The 16485-nt window shown below is 33.5% G+C and overlaps 1 protein-coding gene across 7 annotated transcripts in view; it reads left to right on the forward strand.

The window, feature by feature from the left end:
* LOC119602185 (leupaxin) overlaps window positions 1–16485 on the forward strand; it is a 74070-nt gene that overhangs the window by 29960 nt on the left and 27625 nt on the right. For 6 of the 7 annotated variants that reach the window (XM_037953558.1, XM_037953565.1, XM_037953564.1 and 3 more), the window contains 5 exons: window positions 1385–1614; window positions 1687–1984; window positions 5225–5369; window positions 5439–5530; window positions 5603–5733. In XM_037953558.1, the coding sequence (XP_037809486.1) occupies window positions 1385–1614; window positions 1687–1984; window positions 5225–5369; window positions 5439–5530; window positions 5603–5733 (896 nt within the window). Of the gene's footprint in view, window positions 1–1161; window positions 1208–1384; window positions 1615–1686; window positions 1985–5224; window positions 5370–5438; window positions 5531–5602; window positions 5734–16485 lie in introns of those variants that run through there. The other variant, XM_037953563.1, reaches the window with a different exon arrangement.

Genomic DNA, 16485 nt, shown 5'->3' on the forward strand with positions numbered 1-16485 from the left:
AGTTCCCCTTGGGATGTTATCAAAAGAGATTTTCTAAGTTTAATATCACACAGTTCTTCACAGTCCGTACCAGAACCTGCCTTCTCCAATGATGACTATTGTAATCCGAAACCATTCTATTATAAATGTTTTCGATGACTTATTTCTTTAAATAACTAAGAAATCATAACCACTTTAGAAACCTATATGAGCATCTATACAGATGGATCTAAAATTGGTGATGGTTTCAAAATAAGTTTCAAATTTATTGATCAATGTAGCATTCTTCAAGCTGAAGTATCGTCGATAAAATGGTTGAATTTCTTGTAATCGTCAGGTTGCCAGATGTGTAGCTTCAGTCAATGGTCTTAAAAGTCTATTAAGTCTTAGCAATTACGATCATGAAAATGAGTTTCTGAACATTGGGTGATAGCTTTATTGATCAGTTATCACTATATAAGGTTTTTGTTTTTATCAGCAAACATTTTCCATGAAAAGAAGCGCTCAACAGGATCCATAGTGACCTAGGTCTTGATGCAGTATATGACCTCCTATTACCGTAACCTAAGCCTTTCTTTAAAAACAATGATTCGAGTATTGGAAATTTTAGATATTTAACTTTATTTAATGGTCATTTAGTTAACTAAATAATCAGGCATCACTCGCTCAATAAACTGTAAATAACGATAAAGTTGCAAACTTATTAATATAAACAAAATTCTTATTTCCCACCACTGATTCCCCCAAAACAAATGGGCGTTTGAAACCTTTTCTTTTATCTATTGGTTCAGTAACCCTTCCCTTCCCTATCTTTGCCACTACTATACTCTGCACTTTAAGTTGTACATACAGAAGAGATACATACATATTTGAATGTCTCACCTTTATTTTCATACGGTAAACGTAAACATGTACTCGTTTGTACCGCACTGATAAGAAAATAAAAAACTTATTACGTGCATGTGGTATGAAAAGATAAAAAAGTGTGAGCTTTATTTATTTTTCACTTTTTTTTTTTTAAACGGTTCAATTCTGGTTACATACAATTTTTCAGTTTATTTTAATGATTAGTAATGCACGGAATGTTTTAAAGAACTGTTATAGAAATTGAAAAGAAATTAATATAATAAAAAAGTATAATAATAAATAACTATAATTAAGAAATTGCACTTTGTGTTTGAATATATATTTGAAAATATGAGTAATTCCGGCGATTATGATAATCTGGGTATAGTGTTTTTTTTTTTTCAAAATAATTCCCTTAAATGCTGCTGTTATTGGTTTAATAAAAACAGACATAAATAATAATAATAATTTCTATTTATAAACTTATAATAGTAATAACAATAAATTCCTACAACAAAGATTAATCAAGTATTTATTTCCCTTTAATCTTCTGTTACAGATGCTTTACTTGCCGATTTGCAAAATAGTGTGCCTGGTCATCAACCTCAACATCAACAGCAGCCTCATTATGCCACAACACAAACAGTGACATCGGTTCAACAACAACGTCAAGTACCGCAGCCACAACATCATCAACAACAACAACAACAGCAGCAGCAACAGCACAATTATATTGAATCTTCATCTGGCTATGGAAGTCTTCGCGGCAAAGCTCCACCACCAACACAGGTTAGTCATTCATTTATTTTGTTTTCTTTCTTTACAAAAGGCATTAATTATTTATCTTCTTCAAATATTTAGCCTATTTATCAAGAACATTATTCTGAAACACGCACATCGGTATCACCCTCTGCTGGCCAACCTCATCATTTGGGCGGTTATAATGGCATTGGCAATAGCAGTTCTTCTAGTCATTATCAAAATCAAGGAGCCATACCTCGTCAACAATACAATGGTACAAATGTTGGCGGTATGGGTCCCACATCCGCCTCTTTACATCAGCAGCAATTGAATACGGCTAGTAATTTGTCGGAATTGGATTCATTGTTGCAGGACTTGAGCAGTGCCAGATACAATGGCAATGGTTATGATAGAAAAGGTTGGTATACGGGTTTAGTTTGTTAAGTAGTTTCTATTATAGAGTTAGTGCAACAAAGAGGATTGAACTTAGTTGAGGAAAACGCAATTTACGTTTCTGAAACTTTTAACTACTTAGGAAAATTGTATTAGTTAGTCTTCATGTTGCTATGACACATACACGGCCACAGTTACACTAGGTTCCAAAAGGCTGCTTTGTGCTTGCCTGCATGAAAGTAGATAAGAAATAAAGGGGGGATAAATATAGAAAATTAACAAGGAACGAATGAAAAGCTGATCCAACAAAAGTAATCAAGAAGGAGAATAATCTAGAAGGAGGAACTGAAGATAAAATTAATAGAAAAGTACTACGTCCTTGTTAAGGTGAATAATAGTGCCTGCCCAGTGTTCGTTCGCGATCCTTTTCCACATCAGGACAATTACATAGAAGATGTGATATCGTCTCCTCCTTATCTTCATTATAACAACTCCTGTTTGTCAGTATAAATTCTTAAAACTTTAGGCAATTCCCAGCCCTCTTAATCACTGATATTTCAGCATTAAAAATACTTCATTGAGTCTAAAAGAGATCTTGATTGCCAAATTCTTCTAAGAAAACGCCTCGACCAACCTTGATTATTGTTTCGGATCAACAATTACTTCAGGGATGTCGTCGGAAAAATCTCTCTAACTACAATATAAAGCATTTAGAGGCTCCTCCGAGTTATGTCTAAAGAGATCTTTGTATGTACGACAACTACATGCAGCTTGGAGGTCGCGCCCCACGTAAAGCAAGACTAGTTTTGCTACTATTGAGAATCAGTTTGAGTAATAGGCTTAATACCAATTGGTCTCGTATAGACCGTACAATCCTTAACAAATGATCAACCTATGGTGAAGGTAACACTTAACCTTTTTGATTGTACAGCCAATCCCCATCTGTGAATTCACCCAGTTGAGGTTGCACAACATTTTGATCTCAATGATGCAGAACCGAAGTTATTTAAAAATTGTGTTGTACTCGCTGTAACAACAACAATGTTTGTGAATCATCTGTGTAAATAAAGAAACATACGACATTAGACGGAAAAGAATAGTATTCCATGGAGATAAGGAAACGTTAGCTTCTGTTAAAGAAAGTTACAGAAATACATTATTCAATGATAATAAATTAGACGAGGAGTAGTGAATAGGGCAATCTTATACCCTCCAGAGAAGAGTAAATGTTCCGCTTTGCTATGATATGATACACTAAGACCACAGCCTATTCCAACATTTGAAAAAGTGTTTCAAGGTGATTGCTAGCTACTGCTACAGCAACGTCATCTGCGTTTAAAATCGTTTTGTGACCAAATGAGTTTAATTTGACAAAAGGTCATGGATGACTGTGATCCATAAGAGCGGGTATAACACAAGTAGGCGAGTTGGAGCCTTTTTGGAGAGTTAAATGTCTCCCAAAACGAATCTAATAACAAAGGTCCCCAAATTTTTTAGACTAGAGACCAAATTATAGTTTTCTAAACGATTGAGCAGCGCTGAATCAGAACCTAGGAATATGGTGTCTTCTCGCTGTTATAAAATCACAAATATGGTCAAAAACCAGATGTTCAGAATCGGATTCAGCGCAGATCAATCCTTATCTTTACTTCGACCTCTGGATTTTGACTTTTTTTCAATTTTGTTGTCTGTGTAATCTAATTTGAGAGCCTATTTTTAACTAAACCAACTCCATACTAGAGAGACCATAAGAAATTCATGAAGATTTCAAAATTTTAAAAGCAATTCACTATCGAAAACTTTTCTAAAATATAATTTTTGTACGAAGTTGTTACTCTCTGACCAAGTCTAGGGATACTTTATAAAACAAAGTTCTTTACCTTCCTAAGAACTGTTCCAGCATATAAGTTCATCAAACTCTTATTGGAGCATTGTGTGCATGCAATAACAACCGACCGCCTACGTACCCGGTTATTTTCAACATCTCTTAGTTCATTCCAGGATATGCCTGGGTTGTTCATTTCGGATTACAAGAAAGATCGCGATGTATAATGTGGTATACCAGCTTGTCGACCTGACTAGTGAAATGGATTCCATCTCAATGCATGCTTGGCCAAGTTATCATCTTCCTTGCCACTTGCGTTCATTTATTACTATAGTTATGGGTTTTTAGACAGTTTGCGATAGCAGCACCGAGTTTGAGATAGTTCTTGGTTAGAAACGGAGACGTTGGATAGTGCTATGTCTTACCTTCCGGGTTGTACAACCTCAAAGAAGTATCGACTTGAAGTTTGCTTCAAAAATTCGAAATTTAGTGCGAAGGCTGATATTATTTATTTGTTATATTGGGGCCAATATATCAAAGCATGCTCTTGGCTTATTGATCCTATTATTAACATTCAAATCAGAACCTCCATTAATATCTATCTCGCAGCCCAACTCTTTTGACACCTATGTTCCTCATTGACACATATGTATGTGCTTTATATCGCGGAGTCTGAGCAAGAGCAAACAAATTTGATCAGCGTATTCCAAATAACACAGGTATTGACAATTGATTTTCCACCGAATTCCCTGGCTTTTGTTTTCGATAGAGCTCAAAACCTCTTCCATTACCACCAGAAACAAAAGAGGTGACAATATATGTACGTACTTGTGGTACTTCACTTTTGACCATACAAGGTTCCGAACATTTAAGTTTATGTAGAATGTAGCATCGGACATGGGTATAGATTTTCATAATCAGAAATATATGTTTGTTTCTCTGGTATTCCTCTTTTATATATAGCTGACCATATATAGTCTATTAATGTTGTCAAATGGCCTCTCGAAATATTTAAAAAGTAGATGGAGCTCGTAGTTAAATTCCACACTCTGCTCAATAACTATACCGTAGGATATTAATGTGATATGTAGCCAAATATCCACTACGAAAGCCTGCTTGACATGAACTAATGTTTTGTCCCAGATGTTTCCTTATCTGATTGAGGATTATTAATGATATTAATTTTGCAATAGTTGGCAGAACACAAACATACATGTAACCCTAGAAAATTTAAAGAGGAGACAAATTTCGAAAGTTGTGAATTAAACACGAGGATCTTATTATAATAATCCATAAGTTTGAAAAACTATTAGATCTTAACAAGAAAAAGTTAATTGCTATTTACTTAACATAAAAATTCTAATTAATAATAAGATGTCCAATATATTAACTAAATTAAATTATTATCGATTATTAATTTAATTTCATATTTCTTTACAGATACTTCTGGTCCATCCGGTTTTCATAGTACGCCATCATCTAAATACAATACTTATAATAGTTATGCTTCCGTAGAAGAACGTCCAACTGTAGATAGTTTATTAAATGAAATGGATAATGCCTCTTTATATGCTGTACCCAATGGGTAAATATTTCAACAAATTATAATAATCTAACTTAATAGCATAATTATAAATTCAACATTATTTCACAGAGCACGCACTAAATCACCAACTCCTGGCCGTCATGTTACCATTACCGTACGTGAAACTAAAACTGAAAATCTTGCTGGACCCGAAGGACCAGGTATGTTTTATTTTGTTTATTTTTTAATGCAAGATTTTTCAATATAACTTTTGTTATCTTTTTTTATTACAGTGAGACAAATGGAAGAGAAAGTTGTTAAACAAAAGGATACTTTTACACCAAATAATGCTGCCCATCAGGCATATGCTTCATCGGCAACTAAAGAATTGGATGATTTAATGGCTTCACTTTCAGATCTTAAGGTAGGTTTTGAAATATTTACTTAGATTTGTCATGTAAATGTTATATAGTTAATGCTAAAATTAGTTGGTTAAGAAAGCAGTACTTTTTAAGATTTCTTAAAAAAAAGATGTCTCTTGGTAAAAATCCTAAAAAGAAGTCAACGGTCTGTCTCAGTTTTCAAAATTATTTCGAATAGCAACAACTCTTTTTGGAACATGAAGTTTGAATTAAATTGAAAAATCTGTATACTTTGCTTATAATTCTTACTCTGAAGTTCATAGTAAGTCTTCCTCAGTACTACTTCGAATTATTCATGTAGTTTGACTTTCAGACCCTTAAATTTCCTCTTTACAAAAGAAGAGCTATTGAGGCCTAAGTCTAATGGTATAAAGTATCCCTATAGCAACTACTTTGAGGGACTTATTTGTAATGAAAAATGTGCTGCTAACTAACCTGCAGTTGACTTGGTGAGTGTAGTAGGTGAGGAAAGATAACATGGATCTTTGTTATGAATAGAAACATACTTTGACGATGAACAATGATCATCGATATTAGGTTAGTTTAAAAGGGTAGCTCACATTACACTATAGATCAGAATAAAGTAGTCCTACGCCTCTATCTATCTTGTTGATCACTCCATTCATGGAAAATGTGGGTAACAACATTCTATAACTTTCTATGAAAGGAATAATCGTCCAATGTTCTCCAACTCAGTTTTCAGAACATAGTTGCTTAAAATTTTTCAATCTGTGTTGCTAAGGAATGTAATATAGGGAATAATATCGCTTAAATAAGCAATGATAGAGTAAGTTTTCCAGCGCTTTACTTCTTATTTCTTCTCTGCATGCTCTGCATTCGTCTAAATCCGTTAGTCCAATTTTATATATGTACTTATGTTTGTAAAGCTGAGAATTCCCACCATCATACTAATCTTGGATTTAGTCTTTCTAAGGAAGCTTCTCGTTCTAAAATCACATAGGATTATTCTAAGTGGCGGTATGTTATTCTCCTGTCCATGTTTTCATTTCATCCATCAAACCGTTTTGCATTCGTCAGGTTGACTTCCAATTACATTAGAGCGAGTACATTCACTTTTTCATTGCGGCCTGCTACCCATATAGGATTTTAACCACTCTTCTCCTAGTTTTTTCCACTTGGATGCCATTTCTTAATTAAATAAACACACACTAGATTAAGTCTAAAAGGAGTATTTATTTAAATGAAACTTATAAACTAGATTAAAGCTGTCCGTTGTTCGAATTCACTCTTTAAGACTCTGTGTGCAACTCTTAACTCTAATCTAACTACTTAAACTGAAGTATTTACAATGTCCGTCTGTGGCAAATGTCTCAATCAATTGCACTCAACTATCTCCCTATTATCCGTATTGTTGAATTCCTTAACCCGGTAGGCATCAATCCTACACCCATATAATGCAGAGTTTACTATATGAAGAGTTTTCTGTTGGCTTCATATTAAATTCTATTCATCTGCACCAAAGATCTTCTCTCAGATCGTAGTGCTTTGTCAATCAAATTTAATCAATCAAATTCTATTCATTTTACACAATCAGTTTGTCTCTTAGTGAAGAGTCATTCATGTAATAAAAGATCCTCGCCATTTATTTTGTACTTTTTATTCAAAAATTAGCTTCAATTGCGTCCAGAAAGATCCATTTGTGAGAAGAGGTTTGAAAGACAAGGAAAACTTAGAAAAGTTATTTAGATGAGAGGAGAGTCTTTAGAAGAAAAGGAGAAAATAAAATAAGCAAGAAGTAATGTGTGGTATAGAAGTATAGCATCTCAAATCACATTCCTGTAGTTTAGTTTAAAAGGATTGTATATCCTGAGGTCAACTCGAAGACTGAAAACAAACATAGATAAAAGGAAGACAGAAAAGTTGGTAAGGTATGCCGACTCAGACTCTGTGGATCAGGTCAGTCACTTTCTCCAGCTCCAATTCTTCCTTACATAACCTACAAAAATTCTGTGTTATCGACTCAATTGAAAGACTCCTATTGCGCAGTGTCCGGTTATCAATCCTACTAGTATTCTAATACACCTCCTATCCAATCTAGCATAGCAATCCTTTCTACTGTGCCAGAATTAGATGGAATCACTAATTTATCGGAGAATGACATATAGTAGTGACAAATAGGACGTTCACCGACGTAACTACACTATTAATGCCCAGATCTGTCCTTGCCTGGCTAGTTCATTTGTGATCTCATTACACTGTATATTGCAGTACTCTGCAACCTTACACAACCTAATTGTATATATCCCAGACCGTTACTTCCTAAGCTAGAATGTACTATATGGAAATTCAAGGGCCTAAGTGCTTCTTCAACTCCGAATCCCTTTTAATATGTGTCCTTATCAATGCCACAGACTTCCAGAAGTCTATATGACATCTTTATGTCAATTTATTGAGTATCATTAGCTTTATTGAGTATCATTCTATACCTAATCGTACATTCATACATACATTTAGTTATTCTTTATGAATATTACATAGATTAGTTAGTCAGTTTGAAAGGCGGATGTATGGTTACATCAAAGTCAAAGAAATACATCTAGGCATCCATAGGGCCTGTTGTACTTCAGGTGGAAATCGAAACCACGATCTCCTGTCTGACAGAATAGAACATTAACTACTAACCCACCGGAAGCAAACATTACAGAGATTGGAAATTCATAATAAAACGCTTGTGTCAGCGTCTGGTTATAGCCGGTCTTCTTTTTCTCTTTATTGTGAAGTCATCTAGCATGTGTTCTGAAACGACAATGGCCAGTTATCACGGACACAAGAACATCTAGCTGAGATCTCCGTATCTCTGAAGATAGCTTGTTTAAGTTGAATGCATGACTGATGATCATACAAGTGTGACCATTTGTCCATTTACAAGTTATTACATTTATTTAAGATACTACTTTAGACCGAGACCCAGAAAGGAATCATCGTATTGTAAGTTCACCCCTAAGAGTGCTATTGTTGAATGCCTTGCAATCTCACTTAAAGAAGTTTGACATTCATGGTCTATTTTTGAGGGCGAATAGATGCTGATCAGGGATATTAAAATGTCGCTATTAGATTTCGGAAAGTTATTTAGAAAATGCATTACTATCAACAAGAACTTTTTCGATTTGATCATAACGATCCCGCATTCCATTTAAAATTTTGTTATACTCGTTTACAACACGTAATTTCCCTTTGACGTTCCGTTATAAATTTTTAAATTAAATTGTAAATTTTATTTAATTATTGACGGTCTATCTAAGTCCTTAAAGTGTCAAACCAAATATGACGCTTGTGTTATTTTTGTTCTTCACCTGTTGAACAATAATTAAAATTATTTTATATTATTTATAAAATTGCAAAGAAAACTTAAAAGCTTTATGATAATCGAAGACAAAAAATGCAATTTTAACAAGAAGAATTCATAACAATTAGTTTGTAAAAAATACTTAAATGAATGATGAGAAAAATAAAAGAAATTTTTCGTTGTCGACAAATTTAATGGGCTACTGTCTGGTAAATTACATGGTCTTCTTCAAAAGACCTATAAATATGAATGACAGCATTGTACTACAAATATATAAATAGAAAAGTGTTTTCGGTTCCTTTAGTATACAGTAGATAAAGGTACAGTAAAAGCTTTTAAAATCGCCTGCGATAATGGTACTTAAAACAAAATTCAGTTTTCTGTAGGGTATGTTATCACGGGTCTTTTAATACACTAATTTTATTTTATTTAAATTTAATTAAAATATATTGTATTTCTTTCTTATCACATGACTGCCAAATTTATATGTTTTCATTAACTTCCCTTCTTCTCCTCCCCCCACATATTATATAACCAACGACTCTCTGGAAAGTGTTTATGGATATGTCAAAAATTTGTTTATTTTTTAATTTTCTCATTTATTTTAAAAATTTATTGTTTATTTTTTTCTGTTTTGTATTTCATTCAATTTTTATTAAAATGTTTGATGTCAAAAAGATAAATACGAAATACTTTTGTTGCAAAAATATCGCATTAAAGAAAACATATAAAATTTATTTTATTAAAAACAGAAAAATCATAATAAATTTCAATATTTAATGGTCTATTTTATATGGCGACATTAACAAATTTAATAAGATTAATGTTTTGGTTTATTTGGTATGGCTAATTTTATTTAGGACAGATACATCTGTATATTTCTTTCCTTAAATTGCCATCTTATAGCGAAAGTTTTTAGATAAGTCCATACTATGGACTCCATAGATCAGCCTTTATTCAAAATTATTACTAATACAAAGTTAATACTATACATCAGTCTATCGTCAAGAATAGAGATCAGTTTATAGTCACGATTAGAGATCAATCTATTGTAAAGACTATAGATCAGTCTATAGTCAAGACTAAAGATCAATCTATAGTCTATAGGCAAGATTATAGATCGGTCTATAAGAAAGACTGTAGATCTAGCGTATAAATCAATCTGTAGTCAAGCCTATAGATCAATCTATAGTCAAGACTGTAGATCACTCCATATTGTCTATATATCTGTCTATAGTTCAGTATATATAGAACTATATATTAGTCTATATTCCAGACTATAGATCAGTCTATATTCCAGACTATAGATCAGTCTATAGTACAGACTATAGATCAGTCTATAGTCCAGACTATAGATCAGTCTATAGTCCAGACTATAGATTAGTCTATAGTCCAGACTATAGATCAGTCTATAGTCCAAACTATAGATCAGTCTATAGTCCAGACTATAGATCTGTCTATAGTCCAGACAATAGATCAGTCTATAGTCCAGACAATAGATCAGTCTATAGTCCAGACTATAGATCAGTCTATAGTCCAGACTATAGATCAGTCTATAGTCCAGACAATAGATCAGTCTATAGTCCAGACAATAGATCAGTTTATAGTCCAAACTATAGATCAGTCTATAGTCCAGAATATAGATCAGTCTATAGTCCAGACTATAGGTCAGACTTTAGATCAGTCTATAAACCAGACTATAGTTCAGTCTATAGTCCACACTATAGATCAGTCTATAGTCCAGTCTATAGATCAGTCTATAGTCCAGACTATAGATCAGTCTATAGTCCAGACTATAGATCAGTCTATAGTCCAGACTATAGATCAGTCAATAGTCCTGACTATAGATCAGTCTATAGTCCTGACTATAGATCAGTCTATAGTCCAGACTATAGATCAGTCTATAGTCCAGACTATAGATCAGTCTATAGTCCAGACTATAGATTAGTCTATAGTCCAGACTATAGATCAGTCTATAGTCCAGACTATAGATCAGTCTATAGTCCTGACTATAGATCAGTCTATAGTCCTGACTATAGATCAGTCTATAGTCCAGACTATAGATCAGTCTATAGTCCTGACTATAGATCAGTCTATAGTCCAGACTATAGATCAGTCTATAGTCCTGACTATAGATCAGTCTATAGTCCTGACTATAGATCAGTCTATAGTCCAGACTATAGCCCAGTCTATAGTCCAGACTATAGATCAGTCTATAGTCCAGACTATAGATCAGTCTATAGTCCAGACTATAGATCACTCTGTAGGCCAGACTATAGATCACTCTATAGTCCAGACTATAGATCAGTCTATAGTCCAGACTATAGATCAGTCTATAGTCCAGACTATAGATCAGTCTATAGTCCACACTATAGATCAGTCTATAATCCAGACTATAGATCAGTCTATAGTCCAGACTATAGGTCAGACTATAGATCAGTCTATAGTCCACACTATAGATCAGTTTATAGTCCACACTATAGATCAGTCTATAGTTCACACTATAGATCAGTCTATAGTCCAGACTATGGATCTATCTACAGTCCAGACTATAGATCTACCTATAGTCCAGACTATAGATCAGTCTATAGTCCAGACTATAGATCAGTCTATAGTCCAGACTATAGATCAGTCTATAGTCCAGACTATAGATCAGTCTATAGTCCAGGCTATAGATCAGTCTATAGTCCAGACTATAGATCACTGTATAGTCCAGACTATAGATCACTCTATAGTGCAGACTATAGATCACTCTATAGTCCAGACTTTAGATCAGTCTATATTCCAGACTATAGATCAGTCTACAGTCAAAACTACAAATCACTCTATAGTCCAGATTATGGATCATTCTATTGTCCAGACTACAGATCAGTCTATAGTCCAGATTATAGATCAGTCTGTAGTTAAGACTATAGATCAGTCGAGACTATAGGTCAATATTTAGCCAAAAAAGATATATCAAGACTATAGTTAACACTTTGATTAATCTATAGTCAACACTCTGATCGATTATAGAATAGGATCGGATGCATTTTCTAATTTATTCCTTTTGTTCCCGAATATTCGAATTCTATTTTCGACGTGCAGTAATTCTCTTCTTGTTAAAGTTACACATTTTCTACATCTTCTTTTGCATGATTTTTCTGTAAAATTTTAAAAAAGTATTGAAACTTTCACTGAAAATAAAATAATGAAACTTCATTAAATTAAAGAAAAATCTTCATTAAACTTAATTGAATTCTATACAAAATTCTCAAAACCAAATGGCTTCTTTCAAAGACTACTAATAACTAAAAACGGGTTGTTCTTGAGAAGATTTTACACCAAAAAAAAAAAAACTAAACATTTAATATTTCATTTTAATTTTTCTAGATTTTTGTTTAACATAAAACAAATTGTCCCATAAACAAATTAACAAAATAAGAAACATGTTTCTTTTTAATAATGTAGCATTTAAATTCTATATGTATGATGAAAACATAAATAATATTTATATATATTTTTTGTTTTTTGCTAAAACAAAATAGAAAAATATATATTCCAAAAATAATTCGATACAGTTTAAAAAAAGATTATTGAAATAAGAAAAAATGTTCAGCGTTTGACTATTGAAAAGCGCACAAGATCGAGGTAGTACCACAAGTACAACAACAACAAAAACAACTACAATAGATATGAAAATACAACAGCCAGCCATCAACCATAATTCAATGTCACTGGTGACACTGATTCCTTCCAACATGTTGACACTTGCTAATACTCATTTTCAAAATAAAATGGATTTTATAATTTATATTTATGGTGGATTTTAAAGTTGATGAAAAAAAGTAGGACGTGGGCATTTAGGTTGCGTTGATCAGTTTGTAACATCATAATGATAAGTATGTAAAGAAAATGGAGGAGAATAATTGCCAAAATGGGGTCAAAATCTTGGGGGTTCTGTTAATGTAAATGCTTTGCACTCGGCTCGTAAAGTTATACATTTAAGAACAATATACTGTAAAAGTGATCCTGTTAGGGTTCGTTGCTAGCTCCTATATAGCTGCTTGGAATGGACTTTTGAAAATAGGTTTCAACCATATGGTCACGCTGGACTTTAACCACTTTGTGCTGGTGTTTTGCATGGTTGGGGTCATAATCATGTTATAGGAAACAAATTTGCTCAGAATCACTTTCTGAGTTGATTCGGCCTCTGTAAGTTGAAACGTAGAGTTTCTGTAATTTGAAATCGTCGGATGAGACTTGTAGACTTCTCTTATACATTCACTTCCCTTCTTGGTTAAAACTGATTTCATCTTCCGCAACAAGGCGGGGAAATATACAAACCAAGTCTCCTGGTATCATGTTTCCAAATATTGCAGTAAGGTTAATGTGGTCCCTTTACCAAAATGTCGGTGATATATCTGAACGATTGCCAAAAACTTATCGATACTTAGGTTAGGTTAGGTTGTTTAGGCAGTCGGCCATTTGACCGACTCACTTGGGTCTTAGTGGTCCCGTTGTGATACCCTGTAACGGATCTGCGAAGAGAAAAACCAAAACCTATGGGACATTACATGTTCGTGATTGATATGGTATTAAACCAGCCAGAGGCACGAATGAGCCACTCTATCTTATTAACGTCTATATTAGATAAAGCCGCAAGTTCATGCAAGGTTGTAGTGCCTAGAAACTCAGTCCTGATATTTGCCAGGGCATTACAGAGGCAGAGGAAGTGTTCTACGGTTTCCTCTTCATTCTCACTATGACAACTCCTGCAAAAGTCGTTGTATGAAAGATATAGTCTTCTTGCATGCGTACCTATAATACAGTGCCCTGTTAGGATGGCTACCAGTATGCGTAGTCTCATCCTGGAAAGCCTCATCATACAGAAAGACCTTCGCTCATCATATAGAGGCCAGGTCATTCTTGATATCGAGCAGTGGGTCAGTGATGACCATCTGGTCTGAGCAGACCCATAAAGTTCATGCTGAAAAGCGGGACACCGACTAAAGTGTCAGTATCCCTTATGTGAAGGCGGGAACCAGTTTTTGCTAGTTCGTCCGCTTTTCTATTTCCGGGAATATTAGAGTGACCCGGTACCCAGAGTAGTTCCAGGCACGAATGGTTCGCCATCTCGTCAAGAGACATATCGATACTTAGTTGTTTAAAAATAATGATTAAACCACTTGACAGTTTCCTTGGGGAGACCCTGATACATGATGTTTGTTAAAGACGAGACTCTGACGGACATCTCTACGATTTCCTCTGGCACTTTTGTTTGATATTCTTCCTAGACCCGATGAGAACAAGTTTAGTTCTTGAATTGAACGGTTCAGATAAACAAGGCGTTTTGTAACGCTTTCGAAAGGGAAATCTCAAAAGTTATAATCAACTAATAAAGGCGATCTTAGAATATCAGAATATATGATCAAAACTGATTGGCATTCGTTAACTTAACTAATTGCACAGATATCTATATAGGATCGTAGTGCTTCGTGATCGAAATTTTTATAAGTTAAAGTTATAATCAACTAAAAATGGCGACGTTATAATAACAGAACATCTGATCAAAACAGATTGTCATTCATAAATTTAACTTGTTGCATAAATATCCATATCGGATCATAGTGCTTCGTGATAGAATTTTTTATTATTTAAAGAATTTTGGATCACATTTGATCACCTTAAATTCAATGTTATTGTAGCGCAACTAAAAGTCGCCTTCACCTAAAAATTCTATTCCGTTTGTATTTTGTTATATTTTGGATTATTTGGATTATAAAAAATATGAATTTAATAGTCAAATGGATAATCGCTTGAATTGTTGTTCCATAAACAAACTAATACAAATCACAAACGACCTCTTCTATGGACAAAAACGACGAAGTAAAGGACAGGCAAATGACCACATAAAGCAATAATACTCACTCATACTACTATCCATGAACGTTTGAACGATCACCAGCATCATCAAAAGAACACATGAGTTCTGGGGACAGACAAGCCACAGAATGGACACATATCAACAGAACATATAAATTAGATTTCTATTAACAACAACATTTTCTTGTTCTGTGGTTGTTGTATTTGCTGGTTGGGACACTAGCCTCCCTCACATATCCACCCGCGTTCATATGATCGTGAGAAGATCATGCAAAAACAACACAAACAAACAAACTAACCGGCCGCTCTTATTAGCCAATGATGTTGATTTTTTGGCAATAAATTATAGAATATAGAAATATAAACAATATTGCACACGGCCACCATCAACCAACCATCATTTTAATATTAGTTCTTTTGAGTATTATCACCAGCATCATCATCATCATTATAATGATGATGATCATCATCAAGTGAAGCGTAAAACACTGCCGCTCGCGCTTATTAAATATAGTTTTTCATTACGCTTTTCAGTGATTTTATTTTTATTTTTAATAATATTTATATTTTGTGTTTTTGTTTCAATATATTTTTGGTTAATATTTTTGTCTATTTTATATATTTATTAATGTTTTTTTTTCTTGTTTAATTCTATTTATTATGGTCCATAACAACGAAATATCTAAATAAATGCAATCTTTGCGTAGAGCATATTTTGATATGTTCGTTTGTCTCGTGAAAAAAAGTGATTTATTAGGTATTTAAATGAAATTTTTTAAAAGCATTTAATTTGGAATTTAATTAAAAGAAATCGTTTTTTTTTAATACAAAAGCAATATGTATAATTCCCAAAAGATGCTTGATCTAAAAACAAGTTTCTATTATGAACCGATCCTTACTAAATTTGTTACAGATCGATTTTATTTGTATCATATCAATGTTGAAAGGTTGTTATCACTTTTTTTGAACATGAGATAATTGCCAAGCGATTCGCATATGACGATTAGGAATAATGGATCTAGATTGTATCATCCCTCTTCCAAATCATGAACTAAGTGCAAAAGTAGAAAATTCTTGCATCTATTAATTACTTCTTATCGGTCCTATATGAATGGCAGATCAAAATATTAACGGCAGATCGAAAATATTAATGTGGCAATTGACATTGTCATTAATTTGGATGTGTAGAGTATTATAGTCACTTCTCTGTAATCTTGAATTCTATGAATTTTTGGACTATGTGCTAGGAGGTCTTCAACCTTGATGAAGAAAAGTTTCGTATCTATTAATGATTCTTTTCAGACCTATATGAACGGCAGATCAGAGTATTAACACAAATTGATTAGATTGTTCTTCACTCGATCTAGTAGGAAATGGGGTGTGTAGAGTATTATAGTCACTTCTCTGTAATCTTGAATTCTATGAATTTGTTTTTTGCTGGAACTAGGAAAATAGGTTGTGGAAGGGTGGATTGATTAGATTGTTCTTTACTCGATCTAGTATTGACCATTAATGTGGCAGTCGACATTACTGAAATAGGAAATGGGGTGTGTAGAGTATTATAGTCACTTCTCTGTAATCT

The sequence above is a fragment of the Lucilia sericata genome, unplaced genomic scaffold (assembly GCF_015586225.1).
Source record: "Lucilia sericata isolate MDLA Ls3-8-SP2 unplaced genomic scaffold, ASM1558622v1 Contig000213F_arrow, whole genome shotgun sequence".
Classification (NCBI taxonomy): domain Eukaryota; kingdom Metazoa; phylum Arthropoda; class Insecta; order Diptera; family Calliphoridae; genus Lucilia; species Lucilia sericata.